This window comes from Pyrus communis, chromosome 1, assembly GCF_041283825.1.
Source record: "Pyrus communis isolate YQ-2024b chromosome 1, ASM4128382v1, whole genome shotgun sequence".
NCBI lineage: Eukaryota > Viridiplantae > Streptophyta > Magnoliopsida > Rosales > Rosaceae > Pyrus > Pyrus communis.
The window spans coordinates 13,836,559-13,863,284 of NC_142565.1; the positions used below are offsets into that span (position 1 = coordinate 13,836,559).

Sequence of the window (26,726 nt, forward strand, 5' to 3'; positions counted from 1 at the left end):
GAAATGGCGGGAATACCCTTCATGGTCCATGAAGTTCCAGATTGCTAAGTGTGCAGCAGAGCGGTGAGCAAGCCCAGCCGTACTCTTGGATTTGTGAGTTTGTCGAGGGCTGTGGTGCGTGCAGAAGGAGATGGCAACAGAGAAAGGACAAAATCATTATCATACCTTGGTTTACTTTAGTAATTTTAAATATGTCAAATTTGATGTTGGAGACCTTTTGATTCTACCTTAGATGAGATAACCGCAAAGTTCAATATGGTGCCGACCTTCTTAGTCAAACCTGTACATTCTATCTTATCGGTTCTTATCATCTTGCAACATTACATAATGATGGAGATCTTCAAATTTAGAGTGAACGTCACCAATTCCTTGCTTTCATTTGGTTGTTTTTTCCCTTCATCTATGTTCTCCTGGTAGCATGTGCGATCTACAAATTTATTCTGAAACTCCCAACACAATTATGCACCATGCGTTCATTAGTGTCTTATTAACCAAGAACATGTTTGAGTGCCTCTAAGATTAGAGTAATGGTTCATGGTACTATTTCACCCTTTGTTAAAATATATTTATGTAGACTCGTCTTCCACCTATATTAAGTTACAATATGTGAATTAATAACATTATGCATGTAGTAGCACGACAATCACACAAGAGTTTTTCCTCACATTTTCACTTAATAATTTCCATTTTTATTACTAAGTGCCAACCTTTGTATAGACATGGACGAGAAAATTGAACTGATCCGGACTTGTTTAAAAAGTGAGGAATTTAGAATTAACAATCTCTAATTTCCTTGGTTACCGTCATCAACATGGAGATCTTGAAATTCGAGTGTGGAAAGAAATTTGGAATTTAAAAGTCAGAGATAATTAATACTTTAAATCTCATCTCCCAATAAAATATATTTTTAAATTTCACATTTTCTAATACAATTTACATTTTTGCCCACTTAATTAGTTTTGCGATCTAATAATATTCCTCTACTTATAAATGAAAGGTTTGTATTTGAATCTGGTGTTGTTGCATATTAAACTTCAAGCTCACATATTTTCTCGTTGGAAGTCATTTTTATTAACAAGAAACTTTGCCAATTGATAATTATTTATATCAATTTATCTGTCGAAATCAAACACTATCTTACTTTGTTGGTTGATAATTATTATCTTGATGAACCTCAACATATCTTAATGACACCATTCAAAATCAATAAAATTGACACCTAAACTACTTATTAAGCTTTCCGCCATTGTTGAAGCTTGGTGAAAATTTGACAAATAGCCATCATAAGAAGACAAGATATGATAATGAGAACAAGAAATAAAAAAGGAGAATGGATATATATACAATTATACATGCATGTAATATACGATGGTAGAAGTTGTTAGGGTTTTAGATGAGAAGGATGGGATGGAAGGCCCGTGAGATGTAACGTTTGGTACGTAACCCTCTATCTATGGCAGATCAAAACATTGGTTTTATGTGTTGTGGCTTATGGGCTTCGTTTATGGTTTGCTTTCTCACGGGATTCTGGCCACCTCTCTCTCTCTCTCTCTCTCTCTCTCTCTCTCTCTCTCTCTCTCTCAAGCATATACGGACATACAAGTAGGAGGGAGTTTAGGGCGTACCACATTTCTGCACTATGATGTTGGGCTACTCTTCATATTGTCAATTAGTTTTATGGTGAAACCACAACTTTCTTCTTGGTATCAGTAGGTTAGCCCACGTGTTTCACGTCATCCAATTTGCGTTGTCCATGCCTTGGCATGAAAATTCGTCACATGTAAAGGAGCGTGTAAGGATGTGAAGATAAAAAAAGCCTCACATCAGTGAAAAGTGAAACCTTGCAAGGGCTTTTTATAAGAGGTTGGACTACTCCTTATATTGCTAATTGGTTTTATGATGGAAACCCAACTTTTTTCAAATTACATTAGTTATCCCACGTGAATCAAGTCATGTAAAATAATGATCATCTTTCAAAATCGTTTAGCTGTTGGGGATTTAATTTGTTTAAAGAGTACGTAGGTTAAGAATTATAATGTTGAGAGTATAGCCATATCAAACAATAGAAGTCTAGCATCGGAGCTTAATAAATCTTGAATATTTTTAACCGTTACTCATTTTGGGTTAAATGCTTATATAGTCGTCTAATATAGTACCAAAATAGACCATCCACTTAGCCTCTTTGCATGAGTCTAGCCATATATGTCATGTTACTACATGAAGTTAAATATATTGCCATCAATACCATTGATCCAGAGGACTTTTCAACAAATAAATTTTGATCCAGGTTAATTTGTATGTGTCATTCGCAGGTTCGTTAGAATGTAGATGTATGCAAATGTCTGTAACCATGTTGCGTGTGTGTTTTTGTCTATTAATGTAACAGGTTTTGCAACTCAACAGAAATGCAACAAATATCACTTTGCACTCCCATGCGTAGAACGGAAGCACTTAAGATATTGGTTTCAATGTTGCAGTCAAAAGCTGTACAAAATTTTGTGAAATACAATTAAATTGCGATTGACTTATGTAAATGCAGTAATTTCAAAGGTGGCTTGGTGGAAGGTGTGTGTGTTTGTCTGAGAGAGAATGAGAGAATGAGAGAGGGTAACAGCTTTCCGGCCTCGAAGGAAAATGCCAAAAAGGGTGACGAAATGAAAGCGATTTTCTCGTTCTCAAAAAGGAAAGGGGTCGGTATCTCCATTGTCCAGCAGGTCATCACACACACAACAAAACAAAATCTTACTGAGAGGACGAACATTGTGGGGATGATGATGATGATGATGATGACATGTTTGATGTCCTTACTTATTGCCTCGTCCATGTTTTTCTTATAGAGAACTAATCTCCTTTCTTGTGTGCCATAATTTGTTCATACCAGTTGAGCCCTAGCTAGCTCGACCACCAATTATATTGACAAAAGTTAGGAGGATTATATCTTATAATAAAAAATATTACAAAATGCTATAATATTTACCATCTATTGTATCATCTTTCTCATCGATATGAGACCCACATCTGTTGATGGGTACGTAAAGATGGTGCAAGTGATAGTACAAATAGATAGTAAGTGTAACATTACTCAAAATAATGTGAAAGCACTTTCTTAGGATACAATGTAACATGTTAAGATATCGATTGGATAACCATTAATTTGGACAAGAATTCACTCGAAATACAGTAGAATAAAATGAATAGTTTGACGACGTTATAGAATACCCGAGTGATTGTTTATCATTATAACATTTTACTATGCATGATGTCGGTAGAATATATGTCATTTTCATAACGAAGTGCAAAGAAATGAATTAATTAATATTATAAATATTAAGTCGACATTCAAAGGATTATGAAAGGTGATCAAGGAAAAAGTTAATTAGTCTTCCATTATCTATCTAGTCAAAACCATTGAGCGTAAAAGAGTAATCCATAACTCCTTTTGATTCATGTCATCATGAAGCATTACCTCCTCTGAAATAACGTGCAATAAAGAAATATGTTTGGCTACTTGTAAGCATGACCTTCGTGCTCTTCCTTGGAATGGTCCCGCACATACATGCATGTTTAATTGGATGGTAGATGATGAGTTTAATCAACGGGCACATATATAGTAGGTGGTGGCCGACAATGGGGTTGTAGGATAAGGCAGGTGAGGATGAGGAACAACCTATAGTTTCTCTGGAGAGTCATGAGCTTCTTGCAGCTGGTAGCTCGAGCTGGGTTGTAACTTGTGTAAAATGACAGTTGATGCAAACACACAGTCTAACAAAAAGTGGTTCTCTCTCTCTCTCCCACTCAGTCCTTCACGTTAATCACGCAGCTTCATGTTCTTCCGTTGTTGATCACTCATCTGTCTCTGTCTCTGTCTCTCTAAATTAATTATTAACACTGATATGCAATATTTAATTTAATAATTTTATTTCCATGCATAATGTAAAATAGTGTAATGCTAGGGAGACCAACTTTTTAGACTAAATTTTGTAAATCATATGACGTGATTGTTGATGATTGGATTATTACTTAATTGTTGATTAATGCGTTTATTTTCTATTGATAACACATCATATGGTTTTACAAATTTGGTCTAAAAAGTTGGTCTGTTTAGTATTACTTTATGAAAAACGTAAAAAGAGATAGTTATATAGATATGCATAATTTTTAATTTGCAAGAATAGAAGGAGAGTGGACTGATGATTTTGATTGATAATCTTTTGAGTAGAGCTTCACTTCATATATATCTTTACTGAATCCATGTGTGTCTGAGAGAGAGAGAGAGATGAATGGAAAAGCAGAAGCAACATGTTTGTAAAGACTGAAGATACATCATACATTGGGGGGGGGCGGGGGGCTAGCAGCACGGAGTTGGTGGTGTCACAGTGCCCTAAACCCTAAAGAATGTTGCACGAAAGGGTATGAAACACAATGGGTGAGAGCCAAAAACTGGTTTCATGTAAGGAATCCTGGCACATGTAATTTTTTACTCAACTGATAGTGATATATATACAGACATATAGATATACAACCTTTTTGCCTTGCATGTAGCTAGCTAGCCCAATTTTTAAGAAAGGTAAAGACAGAAAGGATGGGCCTTGTTTTTACAGGACATGATAATCAAGTTGATAGTTCTCCCTCAGAGATCAGAGAGAGAGAGAGAGAGATGGGTTTTGATCCATGCAAAGATTGCTTAAGCATTTAAGGACAAGCAAACCATATGTATTTATGTAAGAGCGCTGCATGGAAAAAGCATAATACGTAATTAAGTAATTAGAAGATGCATGCTTTTTCGGGTACACATATGCATAGTTGAGTAAAATATACATGGATGTAAGGAGAAATGTAGGATTCTTTTTAATTACAGATGCAGTAGGAGCTTTATGCAATATTTCTGCTAATAATTTTGAAAGCGGTGGGGTCTGTTTTTAGTTTCACGAAAAGTGATGTTAGAGAGATTGTTTTTTTTAAATATGTTTTGTGAATCAAGTGATGTTGTAATTAATGGTTGAATTTATTCTTTTTAAATTATTAAAAACGAATTCAACAATCAACTGCAATATCATATGATTTATAAAATATGATTTAAAAAAATCTTTTTAGTATATTTCTTCACGTAAATAGGTAAAATGAAGAATAAAGTTGGAAAGTGAAAAGGCAAAGCTTCTCTTTTCTCCTCTCCCTCATGAAATGAAAAAAAATTTCACTGTGATTAGAACATGTGTAGTATACTATGTGTTTTTATATAAGTAGTAGGAAATTGCATTTGTTAAGTTATTAACATTTTAACATACATATCTCACCATTTATATAATAACATGTAATATATCATTTATTATTCTGATCACATTAAAAAATCCTTTCACGAGAGAAATGAAACAGAATCGTAATGTGGGGGAGAGATGCTTTCAATAGTATGCAGCAATAAGCCCGGAAGAAAGAGCTCGATCTCCAACACTCTAAAAAGTTACTCATGAATTACCCTTTTTTTTTACACCAAAAAAAGGGAACCCTAAGCACTTCTCTCTCTCTCTCTCATTGATTCAAATGTTGAAGTCCTTCATTCAATACACTTTCAAACCACCACTTTTTCAGACAGAACCAAATCACACCACACTGCCACACTAATTATTACAAACACAGCCCCAATAAGCAACAGATCTAGAGAGAGAGAGAGACAGACAGACAGACAGAGAGCAGGCAGGCAGGCAGGCTAGGCTGGCTCACATTGCAACTGTTGCAGAGATAGCTAGGAAGAGGCCCAACAATGGAGGCTTTAACTAGCTGGCCCCTTACTGCTACTTCATACATTGTCATTGTGATCAGAGGGCGATGACAGAGATGGAGCCTGAGACTCAGTTCCTTGATAGAGAGAGAGGGAGAGGGAGAGAGAGAGAGAGAGAGAGAGAGAGAGAGAGAGAGAGAGTCTATGGGAGAGACTAAGACACCTTACTTACTAGACAGTGAGACTTGTAGATGCAGACGAAACATAAAACAAATCAAAGATACCCCATTTAATAACACCCCAAAATCTACATGGGGTACAGATCCGAACGGGATTAATATTTTGAGACAAGGGGGAGAAACTAAACCCCGTACGTGTTAACTGAATTAATATGTTAAATACTCAGCAATGAGATTAATGTAAACCCTAAATGATGTTTAATAACCACATCATTGCCAAAAGAATTCATAATTAAGTTACTGAAAAACCCCATGTACATACAATCCAATTCTGTTCATAATCATTCCTTGATTAAGTGGCCGAAGAAACTTAATTAGGCAACAACAAATTTATTTGTTTCAATCTACATATGTATAGATAGTAGATTTTCTTGCATTTATTGCTACTATAAACAACAATCTTTCTTTCAATCTACATGCATTTGAAAATGGGAAAACTACCATGAACATATATATCAACACATTTGATCAACACCTTTTTTGGGTCATTCATAAAAAATACTGGATAATATAATCATGAACTCAGGGCAAAACGTACAATTTCCTTCTGTTACCAGTTAACTTTTACATTTTTGCATATGATCATACAAACCCCCCCCCCCCTCCCCAACAAAAACAACATCAACAGAAACATATGCCAAAATGTGTTTTTAGTTCTTAGATAATTTCTTAAAATAAACAAATTAATATAATTTCCCCGATTAATTTCTAGATCATCATGCTTTCAAATTGTCATATACCTCTCTCTCATGATCTAGGGTAAAGCATTGTATTGCTGCAAATCATGACTACTCCACGCTGGAATTCCATGAGGCCAGTTGCTTGCGTTCTCATTGCCTCCGGCGCCACCACCACCACCACTGTTCGTTGGAGTTGGAGTCACTGGTGCTACATAAGAGTTCCCGAAGAACCACTCAGTGGCGGTATCCCCACCTTCTTTTCTTCCATGATTTACACCTTGATGATGATCAGGTTTTGAGGATGATGATACCTCCAGATTCTGAAACAAGCTTATGGGTGTAATCATCTGCTGCGTTTTCTGCTGGTTTTCAAGCTGAGACTGCGTTGAATGAGTTGACTGGTCATGCTCTTCCGTACCAATCAACATGGCCAGCCTCTGCTGCTGCATTTTCCAGTGAAGGTCTTGGTTAATAGAACTCAAAGACTCGATGGAAGACGCAAGGCTACTGTGCACGTTCATAGCACTCATCATATTCTGTGTACTAATTAACCCACCACTACCACTTGCACCGCCTCCACCGCCGCCCAAAGTGAGCGGATAATTAAAACCCAGAAAAGAATTATTACAAGCGTTTGTCCCACCACCGGCTGATGGCTCATGAGTACTAATATTCAAACCTGAAGTACCCGAAACTTCTCCGAAAGCTGAAAATGAGTTGTTGAAATTAATCCCAGCTGCTGGGTTTGAAGAGAACTGGTTGTTGTTATGGAGCCTAGATATGCTGCCGAGCTGAAAATCCATGGCAGGCGAAATGCCATGGAAGAACTTCAAGCCGCCGAGCATCATATTCTCCGAGGAGGAAGAACCGGCCGAGTCTTTTGATGAGTCGAAGCTGCAGGAGAGCCTGGAATTGGAGGATGAAGACGACCTGATTTTCTTGTTCTTCCGGCAGCCGCCGCCGATGGGGACGTTGCGTAAAGCACCGCCCTTGGTCCAATATCTCCGGCAAGTCTTGCAGAAGTGGCGTGGCTGCGTGAGGCTGTAGTTGTTGTAGTAGCAGAATTTGGTGTTGGGTGAGTCACATCTCGGGCACTTGAGGGCTTGCTCTGGTGGTGGCAGCTTTGGCCCCGATGACGATGATGATGTGGTTTTCGGCCGGCTACTGCCTGATCCACCTGTTGGGTTCTCGTCGTCTTTTGGCTTTGCCGGCTGTGCAGCATCTGAGGACATCATTTTGTGTGTTGGAGAGAAGTGTTTGATTAGTTTGTGGGGGTGGGTGGTGTGGTTTTTTTGGGGTGGTGGTTTAGTTTCCTTTGGGAGAGGCAAAGTGTAGTCAATTCATTGGTTTCATGCATGGGATGGAGAGAGTGAAAGGGGAAGGAAGGAGATGGGTGTTGAATGTTTAACAGTGCTTGTGATCTTCATCAAAGAGAGAGAGAGAGAGAGAGAAGAAAACTTTGATATATGTATTAAGGTGGGTTAGAAGTTAGATCTGATGGAACAAATAAAGCTGAAATATATGAGAGAGAGAGAGAGAGAGAGAGAGAGAGAGTTACAGTAGAAAAAGAAGTCGGTTTCTATTTCTATATATATAGAGAGAGAGAGAGATGGAGGTAGCGAGGAAAAGGACAGCGGAAAAGAGGGAGAAGAGACAAGTAAACTAATGATCTGAGAAAAAACGATCAGCAGCTGGCAGAATAAAAGAGATCCACAACCAAAACAACAACAACAACAAAACAATTTGGATAGAATCAGTTCTTGATGCTTGGAGAGATGGAAAATGTGACACAGCAGTGAAAATCAAAATAATCGTCTCATATTTGAAGTGGTCTGTACACATGTCGTGTTTTTACACGATATGAAGGGAAAATTTTACTTTTATATCATATTGTAAGTAAAAAAACTTTTATGTGTATCAGAAATACTTATTACATAATGTACTATTTCACATTATAAAATGAATAAACGACAATGTTGATACGTATTACTTTTAAAGCATTTTAATAAAAATCAATGTTGATGCGTAAAACTGTATAACATACCTGTTCCGAATCCCTAAGAAAATCTCTAAATGGTAAACGACAATGTAAACTTAATAAAGAATAGTAATTAAAGTTACTTTAATTGATGGAAGAATAAAAAGAGGTTAGGGTACGTTGAACTTGTTTTATATAAGCGTACATTTTTCTACGATATTACATTATTAAATTAAAATGTCACGAAATGCTGATCTTGCTTTGTGTAAGTTGTTGTGGAAAGCTACTGCCACCTTTGGCCATAACACTGTTAAAGTGGTAACTAATTAATTTCTTATTGGATGATGAGACATGAATGAATATCGGGTCATGGGTGATTAAACCGATGGTGCATGATATGAAATGAAATCTAAGCTTTGGGATGTGAATGTGATATGATAGAATATAGAAAGAGTAGAAAGAACGCAGAGTCAGTACAAACAATAGTAACAGTGGGGTGTCCCTCACTCACAGTACCTTTGTCTATTCCTTCCCATGAAAGGTCCCTTTTAAAACCAAAGATAACCACACATCACTTTAAACACCCCAATTGCAAACAAATACCTCCTATAGTGTTAAAAGAAATTATTGCATGAAACGGGATCACTCTTTCGTAATATAATCACTTTGTATACGTAAATGTAGTTGATATTGTATTCTAAAGTATAAAGTTTTATTTTAAATGATAATATCACGTGATAATTTTTCAGTAAAACACAATAATTTTCTTCTCTAATTATGCATTATTTTGGGCACCAATACTCAATTATGTACATATATGGCCGACTTATCCCCTAATTGAGTTATATGTCGTTCAATTTGCTACAAATACTTCAAAGTATGATCTAGCAATGTTTTTTTGCTTTAAAAATAAGGACAATTAGATCCAAATTACAATTATCCACTCATTTCAGACTTAAAGAGACTATGAAAAATTTTAACCTACTCATTGCCATCATCTAGCAATGTTGGACACTACTATAGCTTGTACGTAAACACCAGTATACCACCCACCCAGTGACCAAAAACAAAAGGGTCTTCTCACTGGTAGCTTCAATTATGCTATTAATTAGCCAATTATGAACAGACATGACAAGGTTAAAACATCATGAGTCCATCAGTAATATTCTCTAATTAATAAATTTGTCTGAAAATGAGAGAGAGAGAGAGAGAGAGAGAGAGAGAGAGAGAGAGAGGCTTTACTAGATCTCATAATCTAGAAGTAGGCAGCTAGCTAGGGTTTTGAACAGCTTTGTAGGGATTATGATCGACTTAGAGAGGGATGCAGAAACAAGTTTGTTTTACGGAGACCCATAAACCCAGCAAAGATATCCATTTCGCCAGTTTCAAAGACTGCTGTGTGTCTGTGTGTAACTCAGGAATTTAACGGTCGCGATCACATTTTTTTATTTGTCTTATTGCTTGTCTGGATATTGATGAACTACTTTCTGCTTGGAACCAGGAGAAACGTACAACTCTTTTGAGAGAGAGAGAGAGAAAGAGAGAGAGAGAGAGAGAGAGAGCGAGAGAGAGATTGAAGAAAACGTGATCCTGCTTAATTTTCTGGTTTACCCAGCACAGTACTAGAAAACAAAATATAGCTCAACTTTAGATCGTGAAGATTTGGTAGATGTAGTGTTCAAGAATAGTGTTATTCACACACTCATTTTCATTTCATGCACATCTCTCTCTTAATTTTCAGTCGTTGAATATTCGGTAGGTGTATTGTCTAAGGATAGTGATCCACACACTCATTTTCACTTCTCACACTCTTCTTAATTTTCGATAGTCGGATCGAATGAATTGAAAAAAAAATAAATAATCATAAATTAATAAAGGTCACTAGTAGACAAAAGCTCATCTATCACGGTCAATGACTGTGGTAGATTACAATCCGCCACGGACATAGTGCCCATTTGTAATCTGAACGTGATAAAAACTCTCAATTTTTATCATGGGTAATGCTCGTTGTCAAATGTGATGTAATCACAGATTGTGATAGATTTGAATCTAACACCACATGCTATGGCCATTGTGAGTTACATATTGACCACATACCATGCTCGTTTTAAGAAAAATTTCAAAATAATAATAATAAAAATATTTTCTTAATAAATATAAAATATTTTTTATATACAAAATTGCACATTTACTTCAAAAAATTCACATATTTCAAATATTACACTAACGCTAGCAACATAACCATAGTAGTAATAGTAAGAAATACCCAACCAATGAGTTATACTACAATTTTAACCAAACATGTACAGACTTTGTTTCATACTTTAAAACAAAACTTGAGTTCTAGTTCCAAACTTGGTGCTCCAATTATATTCGTCTTCTATGCATTCGTCTCTTCAAGAAGACACACATCTCCAACAAGCCAATACACACTTCAAATTTGCAGGTGCTTGTAATGTAAATGTAGTAGTTGATATTTGAGTTATAACCCTTCATAAAGTAGAACCACCAACCACCTATGAGATAAAAAGGAAAAAAATATAAAGTTTAGAATCAAACTCGTGTCTCAAGGACACTGTAAACAGAAAAATTCAAAACGACCAAGTCAATTAATCAAAATGCAACCAATCGTAATCCAAGTAATAAAAAAAATTCCAAGTATCGAATATCCAAATAATATATTTATATATTAATTAACAAGTTAATCCTATCATCTCTACAAAAACAAAAACAAAAATTCTTTGATAAATTACTGTAATTGATTAGCCAGAGACGAAAAATAAAAAACTGAAGGAAAATAAAATTCGAAGCAAACAAAATTGCTACCAAATTCCTCCAAGAGTGACACCACTCAAGTTTGGTTTCTGCTCTTAAATGCTTGCAGGGAAAAAGACTTTATCAACCAAATATTGTACAGAACACTTTAAAAGAAAAAAAAAATTGTAAACCCTGAATTTTGGAGAATAAATACCAAAACATAGAGTGAATTTCTAATAAATTAGGGAGCTTGAATAAAAGAAGTTTAGATTTCAAAATTAAAAATTTTGGTTAGTTAAAGAGAGAGAGAGAGAGAGAGAGAGAGAGAGAGACCTTTTTTTTTATATAAATACTTGTTTAGTTTCTCAGAATAACCATGAAAGGAAAGAAGATGAGGTCAATGAGAGGGAGAGGGTGAATGAAAATCTGTAGATGGCTAACTAAGAACGGTTGGGAAGTTTTGAAGTTGGCGTTGGTGGGAGAGAATAAAAAGGAAGTAAAAAAGATTGAGGAATGATTTCACTTAAATTTTGGGAAGTGTGGGAATATTGTGAAAATATAAGGATTTGAAAATTTGGGAAATTTTCTAGTCCCGCCTTCTAAAACTTTTTAAAATAGTGTATAACTGCATCATGTTTAATGTCTGTGGTAGATAAAAAAAATGTTGTATGGCTACTAACAATATTGATCACGGCCAATGTACGTGGTGGTTTAATACTTTCACAACGTGCTGACTAAGACCGTGATAGTAAATTGTTTTATTATAACGGGCTACTACTTGCCCGTTGTAAAATATTGTTATCCACAACATGCTGACTAAGCCCGTGATAAATATTCATTTTTTATAACGGGCACTTAGTGTCCATGATAAAATTGATGTGGCAAATGAACTGATTTCTTGTAGTGGGTGTGAGAGGTAAAAATAGGTGCGTGACTTAAAAGCCAATCATTTAATTTAATTGTGGAATAAATCTAGCAAAGGTATTGTTTGTTATTATTTGTGATAATCAACTATACAAATCCAAGAGCATATAGATCATAATAAATTGGGATTGCAAGCTAATGGATTTATATTGTTTTGACGAATCTTAAATGACATTGTTTGGACCCAATTTTGCACGCATTCAGCTTATATACTCTAAGTTGTTGGATGAGAGAAATATTAAGAATCGGGATTGGTTTCCGGACAAAGGTTGAATCAATCGCATAATCAATCTAGGTTCAGAGTCCTAGTCGAAGATGACGAGACTTGACGGTGATAAAGTTTCAACCAAGAATAATTCAGAGTGTAATCAGAGAATATAACGATTATCATAATTATACCACTCAGCAAGCTTTATGCACCAACAAACTTATCCCTATAAATACAAAAGCATTGGCAACATGAAGGCCCCTCTAACTTAACAAACAACTCAAACACTCTACATAAAAACCCTCAATCTACGACAAACCCTTCTTAAACCCTTGAGCAAAATATTAACTATCATAACCCTCCTACCAACACATCTTCAATTCAAATAAGTCAACAACACTTTTCAACCGACAACTTCATTAGTTCAGATAAGTGAGCAGCACTAAAGCAGTAGAACTAGGGGGTTTAAGAGCACCTTCAGTTCAGACAAGTGAATAACACTGCTTCTGCTTGGTTGGTTATCTATCCAAGTCTCAGTTAGTGAAGAGTTTCTCATCGAAAAGGGTCACTTCATCAACTTCTCAATGAAGTGAAGTGTTTTATGATTAATTACTTTTTGGTGCATTTCGCAGTTCGGCATTCAGGCGGCTAAACAACATTTACCATAAAAACACTCAACTCCTTTGAGTACTTGTGCCTTACAGCTTGAAACCGATTCGGTGCACCTATACACGAATATAGTCGAGGTAGCCGAGCCTGGTGCAGGAGATCCTAAACTTCATAGTGATTTGGGCAACCCCGTCCTTAGGTTCTAGAACTTAAGGCCAGACGTGTTCCTTTTCTGGTCGTAAGCGCTGAAGCACAGAAATCAGCAACGTATTTGATACCACCACCACATCTATTTTACTCGCCCGATCGAGCATAGTTGCGAGTTGGCACACCTGCATTCACAAGAAGGACGTAGTTAGCTCATAATTACTTGGCATGCGTGCCACATAGGTTTTGAAAATTAATCATGTCTCTAGCTGATCACCAAACACAAAACCTTTATTTTCTGTAGTATCGGCTTGTGTAGCCAAAAGTAATTATTGATGTTTAGCGAAACAATAATAAGAACCTTTGCGCTAAACTAACCAACTAGTCCACATGAAACCATACCAACTAAAATGGTGCCATTAAGAAAAAAAAAATTCCTAGCTAGTCATATTGAAAAAAATTTCTAGTGATAGGATTGTCAATTGGTCATTGACTGTTCACTAAGACAAGTATGTACTGTGTCTGTGATGGCTTGTTTCATGTCCTTAGTGACACTAAAACATATATATATATATATATATATATGTGGTCGAATAGAGGTTGATTTCACCAGACACAATCAAACATGAGCTCTTATGTGTGTATAATAGATATCGATGCACATTCATGTCGAGCTTTTGATCGTTTCAATAATGCAAAGCCAGTCCTTGAATTCAAGACATTGCAGCTATCTACTGAATATCAATGACTACTAGATTCTGCAACATAGCCAAGAGACCTAATCATCTCGCGTGCATCATCAGTAAGAAACTAACAGATCCCACGTCCAATTTTAGAATTACGAATTATACAAATGGTGGAATACTTAATGTGAATTATGATGGTGACTTAAATTAATTAAAGGGAACTCTAACTAAAAGCTCCGGTACTGTTCACTTTAACGAAAAATCACATTTTTACACTAAATGATTGATTAATTTTAGGACTTAAACATAATAAATGGGCCTCAAAAAGGTTTTAGGTTCGATTAGACCCATTGAGCCAATTCCCATTGAAAGGACTTAAGTCATCAAGTGGTGTAAAACGAAATGAGGCCCAAAAGAAGGCCCAAAGGCACCATGATGGGTTTTAGAGATAAGGAAAGGCCTAAAACCATCATTATGTTGAATAGAGAGTAGATTATAATTTACGATCAATGCTACATTTACCACTTATTTATACTATCATTTGTACCATCTTTCAAATAGAGGTAGGGTTTGTCAACGTATATGAGTCTCATATTTATTAAAGAGTTGGTACAAATGATAGTACAACTAGGTGGTAAGAGTAACATTATTTTATGCTTGCATGGTTGATTTGCTGGGGCTTTCTGGAGACTTCAAGAGGCCGAAGCACTAGTAAAACTAGTCAAGAATCCAGATGTATTCTTATGGAGAACACAGATAAGTGCATGTAAATTTCACGGAAAGGTCGAGGTGGCAGAAAGAGTTTCTAATAAAATGCTTGAAATTGCATGGCTGGAGATTTGTCGCATCCAAGATCGAGAAAGAGAAATGAAACCCTAGAAAAATTGACTGAGAGTGTAAAAATATAGGGTTATGTTCATGATACAAGATTTGTGTTGCAAGATTTGGATGAGGAGTACAAGAAGCGGTCTTTGTACTATCACAAGCGAGAAGCTAGCAATTTCCTTTGCTGTGTTGACGAGTAGTAATAAGGATGCTGTTATCAGGATATACAAGAACCTTCGAGCCAGCGGGGACTGTCATTCCTGGATAAAATTTGTCACCAAAGTTATCGAGAGAGATAATCGGCAAGTGATTCCATCATTTTAAGGGTGGTGAATACAATTCATATGTACCCAAGGCTCCGTTGTGCAGTTGTAGTGTATTTCACTGTTGGATCGGCAAGGTTATTGATCTAGTCTTCTGATTGACTGGCTGTAATTGATCACTTTTAAGTTCCCTGTGTCGAAAGACGTGATTGATCTTCATCGGGACAGGGCATTAGTTCTTTCTCTTGTTCTTGAATCGATTGGAATGGATGCATATTCTCAGATTTGACACATTCACGTACTTCAACTACAAAATGATTTGTGTTTCCTAGTTGGAATAGCAAAACTGGTAGTAAACTGTAGAAATCTGTTTAATGTAGAGATTAGCCAATTGCTAATTGATTATACCGCTGTAAAGATGAATTTCGGAGAATAATCATGTTGCGCACACCAAATGTGATTAAATTTTCAAACTGAAGAAGCCCATTGATAAGCAAGTAGGGTACATGAGTGAGCATTCTCTACAAGGAAAAACAAATTCTTCTTTTTGGTTTGTTTCAAATTTTGCGCCATGCGTCCTTCATTGTAATACAATTTGTAACAACATAAGCATTAATCACTGATTGTTCATATCGGATCCCTAAATCAATGATGCTTTGATCTTGAGATATGAATTTGATAGGGTCTTGTACCATAATACATGAGCACCCCAAATAAGCTGTGTAGTTTGGTTTTGACATTTGTCTTTTCTTAAATCCAGATTGCCAAAGCTTTATGAACAGCTTCCATGGCAACAAAATCGAGGTCACTTGTGCACTCAGTTGAACTGTAGAGCTTCTTTTGGCCTCCCCAACAGAGATAATACCGTGGCTGAGATATGCCTCGAGGATAGCCCTGCTTCTTCAAGTTGATCCTGTGGTGCTCCATGATCAATGTATGTATCAGGAAGTACCATTGCTCTCAACTGCAAAGAGAACTCACAAATGTTTAGGGCGGAAGAGATTAGTTACGAAAATCAGTAATGTTATGTTAGTGAATGAGAATTATAGTACCTTGAGCGGTCCATCAAGAATACCACTTAAACTTAGGAAGTGGGATACATGAGATCCAAAACCTCCAATTGAACCTTCTTCCACTGTAATAAGGATCTCATGCTCCCTAGCCAATTGCTTGATTAGTTCGGTATCCAGAGGTTTGCAAAATCGTGCATCGGCTACTGTAACATGTATGTCCCTGGTTTTCAGCTTGTTTGCAGCTTCCACGCATTGTTGAACTATGGAACCATATCCCAAAATCGCAACTCTACTGCCTTCCATCAGTATTCTTCCTTTACCAACCTATTCAATAGTTGTCGATGAATTTCAGCCATCTATTTTGTATAATCACTTAATAATTTTGAATTTCATTTATACTAACCTCGAGTGGGGTTCCTTTGTTATTAACAGGAAGAAGCGCTCCGATACCATTGCCTCTTGGAAATCTGAAGCAGCTAGGTCTATCATCTATGGCTGCTGCAGTGGCGACCATGTTCATCAGCTCAGCTTCATCAGACGGGGCCATAACCACCATGTTGGGCAAACAAGCCATGTATGTGATATCAAATGCTCCACAATGGGTTGGCCCATCTGCACCAACCAAGCCAGCTCGATCCATTGCAAAGCGAACAGGAAGTTTTTGAAGATCTACATCGTGAATCACCTGTATACACGTTATAAATCATTAGTGTCATATCAAGCAGTGATTTTGTTGAAAACCTACGTTTGAAAAGCAAACCACTATCCCCTATTCTCTTTTATCAGCTCACCTGATCATATCCTCGTTGCAGGAATGATGAGTAGATAGCGCAGAACGGCTTCAGACCTTCGGCAGCTAAACCAGCTGCAAATGTAACAGCGTGTTGCTCGGCGATTCCCACATCGAAGCAACGATCTGGAAACTTCTTCTGGAAATAATTTAGACCAGTGCCACCACCCATTGCTGCATGGATGGCTACAATCTTGTCATCGATTTCAGCTTCTTTTATAAGAGATTCAGCAAAGTACTGAGTATATGTAAGTGTAGGGGATTTGGTCTTAAATTGCTTGCCGGTTTTTGGATCAAACTTGACCACACCTAAAAATACAGGGAAATAAAATAAGGATCATCATAAGAATTCTTATCCGATTACGGGATTATAAAGTTCGACTCATACCGTGCATTTTGTCCGCTGCTGCCTCAGCTGGGGGATAGCCCTTTCCTTTCTCCGTCATGATGTGGATTAAAACTGGCCCCGGCGCCGGCATGGCTTTCACTCTTTGGAAAATGGTGACTAAGTCTGCAACATTATGCCCATCCACTGGACCGATATAATATAACCCAAGCTCCTCAAAGAGAGTGGATCCAGAAGCGCTTATCATTCCCCTTGCGTACTCGTCTACTTTTGCTGCAACTTCATGTGTTTGGCCTCCAATTTTCTTTGTAATGCTCTATGAAAGATATTTTCAGAGTCAGATTATCTGAAATAAGTTGAACAAGTCAGAATAAGAACCATTATTTGCAAGATTAATGGTTTACTTTTGCAGCCTCGCGAAGTTTGCGGAACTGGGTGCTTGCTTGGAGCTTGGTTAGAGCGCTGCTGAGGGCTCCAACGGGAGTTGCAGGGCCATCAAGAGTGGCAGTGGGTAAGGAGACTTGCTTGTTGTCATTCAATATGACGATCAGGTTAGAATCAAGGTATCCTGCGTTATTCATGGCTTCGTATGCTTGCCCTGCAGTCATGGCTCCATCTCCAATCACTGAAATGATATTGTTATTCTTCCCAAGTAGGTCTCTTGCAACTGCCATGCCTGCCATTAAGTTTTCAAGGAAAAACAAAAGTCGGATGAAATTAGCAAAGTATTCATCTACTATCTTGGACATGTATGTTAAGGTCAAGATTGAAATGGGGTTTTGGGAGTGTTAGGTGGTTAAGGTGAGAATTGTTACCTAAACCAGCAGAAATGCTTGTAGAACTGTGGCCTGCACCGAAAGCATCATAAACGCTCTCATCCCTTTTAGGGAAACCGGCAAGACCTGAAGTTTTCCTAACTGTGTGCATCTTGGACCTCCTTCCTGTAAGAATTTTATGAGGATATGCCTGCACAAGTAATTGCCTCTCAGAACTATTGAGTAGATCAGTACAATTTAACGTCTTTCGATCAATTACTGTAAATTAAAACAGTGTTTTCTTTTCAGTTAAATTAGAAATGAAGGTAAATTTCTTGCACCTGATGACCAACATCCCATATGATCTTGTCGTCAGGCGTGTTGAACACATGATGGAGTGCCACTGCCAGTTCCACCACACCTAAGCTTGAACTGAGATGCCCACCTGACTGTGAAACGCTGTAAACGATATCTACTCTCAGCTCTGCTGCAAGTTGTTCAAGATCCTGAAGAAAATAGCAATCATAATTTATGAGAACATAAAAGGACTAAAAATCCAAAACAGGGCTTTCGCGACGAAATTTTACTACATGTAACTCAATATGTTGTTTTAGAAGTGATTTTACTATTTGTGTTGGTAGCCTACCTCTGTGGAGAGATTCTTCATGTGAGCTGGGTATTTGACTGTGTCCAGCAATGGGGTGCCTGGTTTTTCACCGGAGTAATTGATCTTCCATCCATCTTTCTCTTTTCTGATCAACTTGCAGTCCTCACCATCTGAGTTACCAGCAGATGCCTTAACAGACAGCTGCCACAAATGATAAAAAAAAAAAAAACCATTGAAGCATCAGAACAAAAAATTTTCATCAAGAATATATCCGAAACAAAAGCAAAAACAAAAGAAGAGCTTAATGATATGAAAACATCATGGGAGCTCATTTGCAAGAACACAGCTCAAGAAATATGGACATGAAATATTGTAATTCTACCAAACCTGTTGTCTGCAACTGTGATTCAGTTTTGGAGGTGGAGGAGGAATGAGGCATGAAGACAGGTACTGATTCGGTCTAACGAATACGCTGAAGACCGCCATGGCTGACCGAATCCAGCTTAGAATCAATGAGGAGGAGGAGGACCACGACGACGACGGGAGGAGGTTGTGAGAATTTTAGACAGGGAGGGAGACAAGAAACAGGTTTATACAGTTGGTGATGCCACTTAGTGTGGGAAAATGTATTGTTATTGTTGCATTGTTTTTTCAAAAATAAATTATTATTTATACATGAAAAGTATAAAACATATTTTTGGAATAAAATCTAAAATGGCCATGATACAAATCTCTTGTAAACAAGAAAATAATTTCCTTGAAAAAAAAAAGCAGATAAATAGTTTTCTCTTTTAAGTTTTGACAATTAAGTAGGAGTCCAACCTCTTTTTTACAAGATTACACCCTTGAAGTCTTCACTTTTAGTGTTTCTGTCAAAAAAAATTTGGTCGGCCTAGTTACTCTCTACAACCTTCTCTACGTAATGTGTTTTATTTGGGCGTTCATTCATAATTGGTGCCGAAATTTCAAAATTAGAGACTAGAAGATAAATGGAAATTTTGAGAGGGTGAATGAAAAAATATTTGTCCATAGAAGGGATTTTTAGTAATTTTTTAAAAACAGAAGATGAGTTTTTGCTCCGTCATTAGAAAAAGTCTTCCTCAGAACTTTTTTTTTTTTTTCAAAAAAAAATATTATTCTTAAAGAGAGGGGCATAGTTTGAAACTTATTTTTGTTTCTCTCGTTCTTTTTCATTATTATTATTAGTTTTTTTAGTCAAAATGATCTCTGAGATTTGCATAACTCACCACTTTGGTTCATGAGATTTGAAATCAATAGAAGTGATCTCTGAGTTTGTCTATCATCAATTATTTTGATCATTCCTTGAAAAATTAAGGACCAAATGACAAAAATACCCTCCATTTAATAAATAATGGGCCAAAATGATTTGACAAATATTGATGATGTTTTTGTTATTTTATCTTTATTAATGGAGATTTTTTAAAGAATGACCAAAATGATTGATAATGGACAAACTTAGAAACTACTTTTATTGATTTCAAGTCTCATGGACCAAAGTGAGGATTTATGCAAATTTCATGAACTATTTTAGTTAAAAAGCCTTATTATTATTATTTTACATGCATGTGAAAAACTAATGCGTAACATTAGTAAAAGAAATTAACACACATGAGTACACAAGTCACAATTTTAACAGAAAAAAAAACAAAAGCGATTACATTGATTCCAATTTTATGATTAAATTTATATTTCAGTTAAAATAGTGTCATTGACTGACAAGAACAAATTAACAATACTATTATGGGATGTTGTTTGTTTTAGTAATTCTATATAATCGTAAAGTTCCATATTCATCCTCCATAGATCTGCAACACAATAACCAGGTCTACAATTGCTTGCTATGCTCGATTTGGAAATAATGTTGCCAACAAGAATATAAAAAGAAAAACACAATAAAAATCTCTAAAAAAAAAAAAAAAAAGATATATATGAAATCCAAGCCGTAAGAGGTCAAGGGCCGAGTCCTACCCGACCATGTTTTTGGGCCCTAGAAATTCAATGGGCTTGGCAGGCCCTATGTCAAATACATAAGGCCTTAGCTCAGCCCATATGCCTAGAAAATTCGGCCTATGAGCGGGCCGCCAGCCTGATCCAATTTTATTTGGCCCTTTAATCATTGTATTTTAACCATAAGAATTATTAATGCTGTTAAGAATTGAACTTAAAACTTTTTACTTTTATTAGTTGTCAATTTGGACTACAATATCTGTCTGGTTAATCTTTTACTATAATATTAAAATCAAATAATATGTTATATTAAGTTGGATTGGAATTAGCTTCGATCCATATCCAAATTCATTAATAATCGAATTTGGATTTTATTTGGATAATTGGATTGGAAGTCACGATCCATATTTTATTAATTACATCGGATTTAGATCGGATCCGGGCAAAATTCAATGGTGCCCTTTATAAACAGAACTCCTAATTGATGTCCTAAATATCACATCTCCCATATTCAACCATTGTTGTTCAAATGAGATGGGATACCGTGGGTTCAAAACAACTACTTAGGGAGCATCATGCATGCCCTAACGAGTCATCCTCGAGTTCAGATATGCCACTATATAAAGGCATGCTCATTCCCATAAAAAATGCTAGGGGTGCAACTTAAGTGGATTGGAAGGTCAACCCAATCCTAACACAACTTTTACAGTTCGGGTTGGGTTTCATTCAGGTTCATTTGGGCTTGGGTTTAATTAGGTTAGGGTTTACTTGGATTGGGTTCGGATTGCCCAACTTTTTCAAGTTTAATCTTGTAACAATTTAGTTTCCAAGAAATCCTAAAAAAATTAAGCCAAGTAGCATCAAAGCTAGCTAACTTTAATTTCATAAATCCATCTACTATAAAGCTTTAGGATTTAGAGACTACAAATATAGGCTGACTAATCAAAGCCTCTTATTTCCTAAAAACTTAAGTAATTATAAAGGGTAATTTATTAAAAAAAAAAAATATTAGAAAGCATGTTGGTTTTTGGACTTGGCTCACTTGGGTGTAGTATGAGCATTAATTGGTATGGGTTACAATCTGGATAGATTGGGTTTGGTTAGTTGGGTTGGGTTGGGTTGGGTTGGGGATGGACGGGCAAATGATCAACTCAACTCAACCCAATCAATGAACGGGTTGAAATTGAGTTGGGTTCGAACGGGTTATAACTAAAAGAAAAACTCACTTGTTCGGGTTTAAAGTCAGGTTGGACATGGACGGGTTCGGATTGGCCCAACCTAAGTTGCACCCCTAAAAACTGCAACCGATCCTTAGCCAAGAAAGATTTACCTTGTAATTCATCTTCCTGGGTTAAGCCCCAGTTTGGTATTGTTTTTTTTTCACTAAAAACTGTTTCACTTTAAAGTTAAGTAGTAAAACAGTGTTTGGTAACAATAAAATATACTGCTTATTTTAAAAGCAATGGTTTCCAGATAGCACCTTTTAAAAATTGCTTTAATAAAAAACGGAGTTGAGCGTTTAGAATATTTTTAATTCATGTAATAAGCTTATTAGTTTTAAACAATGACATTATTTATCCTTGTAGACATTGTATTTACACTAGCTTTCATACTCTCAGTATTTTTGATTTTGGATCTTCCAAATCATTCTCTAGGCCTGGCAATTTCTGACACGACCCGATAACCCGACACGACATGACACGAAATTAACAGGTGTTTGGGTCGACACGATAACGAATCGAGTCGTTATCGGGTAACCCGATAAGCACCTGTTAAGATAACGGGTTGGTTCGGGTATACACGTGGGTAACACGATACACGATAAGCAGAATATTATTTTTATAATTTTATAACCCTAAAAAAATAATGTAATAATTATATACATTAATTTTACAATTTTATACCCCTAAAAATTATAATAAATATATATATATATATTAAATTAACTATAAAATTTATAATAATTATACCCCCAAAATATTAAGTCTATCTATAATAATTATATATATATATATATATATTAAATTTTATAAAAACTATAATAATTATTAATTAATAATTTAATATGCATGAATATGATGCATTGCATTGCATCCATTGAAATTTGATGTGATTTGTTTCCATTCAAATTTCAATAATGAATTTCTTGCCGTTGCCAACTTGCCGCCCTTTTTGAAAAAAAAAATGGAGGGAAAATGAAAATGTTAAGAAAAGTTGAAAATAAAACAAAAAAGTGAGGGAATTAGGGAAAGATGTTGGAGGGAAAAGTGAAAATGATAAGAAAAAGTTGAAAAGGAAACAAAAAAGAGAGGGAAAAATGAAAATTAATAGAAGTGGTAAGAAAAAAAAAAAAAATTTTTTAAGTTATTAACTTTTTATCACACACATGACTGTCATGACATATCTCACTATTTTTATAATGACACACGTGACACGTGATGTATGTACTATTCCGTGTACCAGTCAATTATAATTTATACGTACAAAATAAATAGATTTAAATCTACTTAATAAATATATATATACACACACACACACGGAACTTGATTGATGGCATACGAATTCTCCAAAACTAATTTCAACGATCCCAACCGTCAAACTTGTTTGTATATGCTTTGAGATCACATCAGCAAAAAATCATAAAAAATAAACATTCAGAGATCAAGTAACGGGACAAAGCTTTTCAACGGTTATAAACGAAAAATCACGATTTAACGGTTATTTTAACTCCGATTTTGATGATTTTTTATAACTACACTCCTTGACCCTATATGAATACAATGAATGAATTCGATCTTCAATTTAAAATATTTACACAAGTGGATACCACAAAATCTTATGTTATACTTAATGAAAGTATAAATAAACTCTAAGTGTTAGTCAATCTATCGTTTTACGAATTCTCCAAAACTAATTTCAACGATCCAAACCGTCAAAATTGTTTGTATATGCTTGGAGATCACATCAGCAAAAAATCACAAAAAAAAAACATTCAAATATCAAGTAACGGGACAAAGCTTTTCAACGGTTATTTTAACTCCGATTTTGATGATTTTTTATAACTATACTCCTTGACCCTATATGAATACAATGAATGAATTCGATCTTCAATTTAAAATATTTATTCAAGTGGATACCACAAAATCTTATGTTATACTTAATAAAATTATAAATAAACTCAAAGTGTTAGTCAATCTATCGTTTTATGAATTCTTCAAAACTAATTTCAACGATCCAAACCGTCAAAATTATTTGTATATGCTTGGAGATCACATCAGCAAAAAATCACAAAAAAAAAAACATTCAGAGATCAAGTAACGGGACAAAACTTTTCAACGGTTATAAACGAAAAATCACGATTTAACGGTTATTTTAACTCCGATTTTGATGATTTTTTATAACTACACTCCTTGACCCTATATGAATACAATGAATGAATTCGATCTTCAATTTAAAATATTTACACAAGTGGATACCACAAAATCTTATGTTATACTTAATGAAAGTATAAATAAACTCTAAGTGTTAGTCAATCTATCGTTTTACGAATTCTCCAAAACTAATTTCAACGATCCAAACTGTCAAAATTGTTTGTATATGCTTGGAGATCACATCAGCAAAAAATCACAAAAAAAAACATTCAAAGATCAAGTAACGAGACAAAGCTTTTCAACGGTTATAAACGAAAAATCACGATTTAACGGTTATTTTAACTCCGATTTTGATGATTTTTTATAACTACACTCCTTGACCCTATATGAATACAATGAATGAATTCGATCTTCAATTTAAAATATTTACACAAGTGGATACCACAAAATCTTATGTTATACTTAATAAAAGTATAAATAAACTCTAAGTGTTAGTCAATCTATCGTTTTACGAATTCTCCAAAACTAATTTCAACGATCCAAACCGTCAAAATTGTTTGTATATGCTTGGAGATCACATCAGCAAAAAATCACAAAAAAAAAAACCATTCATAGATCAAGTAACGGGACAAAGCTTTTCAACGGTTATAAACGAAAAATCACGATTTAACGGTTATTTTAACTCCGATTTTGATGATTTTTTATAATTACACTCCTTGACCCTATATAAATACAATGAATGAATTCGATCTTCAATTTAAAATATTTACACAAGTGGATACCACAAAATCTTATGTTATACTTAATGAAAGTATAAATAAACTCTAAGTGTTAGTCAATCTATCGTTTTACGAATTCTCCAAAACTAATTTCAACGATCCAAACCGTCAAAATTGTTTGTATGTGCTTGGAGATCACATCAGCAAAAAATCACAAAAAAAAAAACATTCAGAGATCAAGTAACGGGACAAAGCTTTTCGACGGTTATAAACGAAAAATCAAGATTTAACGGTTATTTTAACTCTGATTTTGATGAATTTTTACAGCTACACTCCTTGACCCTATATGAATACAAAGAATGAATTTGATCTTCAATTTAAAATATTTACACTAGTGGATGTGGATATCACAAAATCTTATGTTATAATTTATATACTTAATAAAAGTATGAATAAACTATTTGGAAAAGGAGGTAATATATTTTTATATGGTATAGTATTATTATTTTATTTCTTTTCATAATTATTTTGTTTAACTTTTCATAATTGAATGATTTTTAATATTTGCTTTTTCTATACATAGTTTATGCGGAAGAGAGTTCTGATGTGGAAAATCTTACTGAAAACATCTTCAACATAACTCTTGAAGGCAATAGATCAAGCCAAAGTTCCAATACAATTTCATGATGATCGATGTAAATTGAAGGTTTTGTAAATGAAGGTGTAAACTTTTGAGAAAGACTTACAATCTTAAAAACAAAAACTCTTTATCCTTGCACATTTAATATTTGCAATAGATTAGTAGTGTATGTATTATTTTTTTTATTAGGCTTTTATTTTCGAGAGTAGATATAGTACTTGAATGAGAAATGTTTTAATGTTTTGAAGTAATATTTATGTGGCAATGTGTGGTATGTGCAAATTTAAAAAAAAAATATATTTTTCTTAACGGGTCATAACGGGTCGGGTCACTTTACCCGTTGGGTAAAGTGACACGACCTGTTAAGGACCCGTTAAGATAACGGGTGTGACACGACACGACCCGTTAAGATAACAGGTGTTACACGAAAACGATACGAACACGATAGACACGACCCGTTTGCCAGGCCTATCATTCTCGCAGGAGGTCCGAACCTTTTTTTTTTTTTTTTTTCTTCTAATCCTTCGATAAAAAAGATTCATTATCTTCATAAACAATTGGAGGTAGAACCAATAAAGATTTCTTTTTCGATTCATCCCCGGAGTTGAATACCTCATTCAAGAATAACATTTTTAAAATTACAGTTTATTAGACTCTTAACTACTTTATTTTGCCACTAATTATTCTTAAAGCACAACATAATTACAATTTATTTAAAAAGCACAACAATCTCAAACTGGCCCTAAATCTAACTTAAGGCATTAGAGGACTTTTAAATGTAGTGTGACAATGTCTTATCTTTCATTAGATTTCTTGATTGCAAAGGCACCAAAGTAATTCTACGCTTGTGCGGACTGCGTTAGAGAAAAAAAAATTAACAATTTTGCATGTTTTATTGGCAAGACATTATACTCATTTTTTCATAATATTCATTTTTAACATAATTTTGATATGTTTCTTTTTATTCTTTTTTGGTTTTCAACGCGTCCTATTGTACACAAAGAGATGTAAAGCGACATTAATTAATTACTTATTAATTAACCCGTGAACATGCATGATCAGATGTTTAATTCAACATTGTAAACATGAATTTTCCTGAAACACGAACACGTGTACAAAATAATATTTTGTATTAATGATTTTGGGGTTACAATCTCTTTTACAATTTGATCATCTGATTCTATCTTCGTAAGTGTAGATATGTGGATGGGCTGTTGATCCAAAGGGCCATCGGGGCTTGGTCTAGGGATGAACAGTTGTGCGGATTTGTTGATGTTGTTGATCCAAAGGGCCGTCGGGGCTTGATCTTAGGATGAACGGTTGATGAATGGATCTTCAAGGGCTTTTGGGCTTGATCTTGAAGAATGGTTGTGTGGATTTGTTGATCCAAAGGGCCGTTGGGGCTTGATCTTAAGATGAACGGATGATGAACGATGAACACTTTCTTCAAGGGCCGTTGGGGCTTGATCTTGAAGGTTGAGGGAA

The 26,726-nt window shown here is 35.3% G+C and overlaps 2 protein-coding genes across 2 annotated transcripts; both read right to left on the reverse strand.

Moving 5' to 3' along the window:
• Positions 1-6,468: 6,468 nt before the first annotated feature.
• On the reverse strand, positions 6,469-8,191 carry LOC137719420 (dof zinc finger protein DOF5.7-like). The gene has a single exon (XM_068458461.2). It carries the CDS (start codon positions 7,868-7,870, stop codon positions 6,710-6,712), a length of 1,161 nt encoding a protein of 386 aa, XP_068314562.1. The 5' UTR covers positions 7,871-8,191; the 3' UTR covers positions 6,469-6,709.
• A 7,296-nt stretch (positions 8,192-15,487) lies between these two features.
• On the reverse strand, positions 15,488-19,167 carry LOC137720799 (1-deoxy-D-xylulose-5-phosphate synthase 2, chloroplastic). The gene is made up of 10 exons (XM_068459907.2): positions 18,931-19,167; positions 18,583-18,744; positions 18,278-18,442; positions 17,997-18,147; positions 17,586-17,857; positions 17,224-17,497; positions 16,837-17,144; positions 16,449-16,730; positions 16,085-16,369; positions 15,488-15,996 (listed from the first exon to the last, which is right to left on the reverse strand). Exons 1-10 carry the CDS (start codon positions 19,027-19,029, stop codon positions 15,850-15,852), a joined length of 2,145 nt encoding a protein of 714 aa, XP_068316008.1. The 5' UTR covers positions 19,030-19,167; the 3' UTR covers positions 15,488-15,849.
• Between the last annotated feature and the right edge of the window lie 7,559 nt (positions 19,168-26,726).

Coding starts and splice junctions, on each gene's coding strand:
- LOC137720799 (XM_068459907.2), bottom strand. CDS start 19,029: ATGGCGGTCTTCAGCGTATTCGTTAGACCGAATCAGTACCTGTCTTCA. Junction 17,498..17,585: donor AACTTCGCGAGGCTGCAAAA/GTAAACCATTAA, acceptor TATCTTTCATAG/AGCATTACAAAGAAAATTGG. Junction 15,997..16,084: donor TTCTTGATGGACCGCTCAAG/GTACTATAATTC, acceptor TTCTCTTTGCAG/TTGAGAGCAATGGTACTTCC.
- LOC137719420 (XM_068458461.2), bottom strand. CDS start 7,870: ATGATGTCCTCAGATGCTGCACAGCCGGCAAAGCCAAAAGACGACGAG.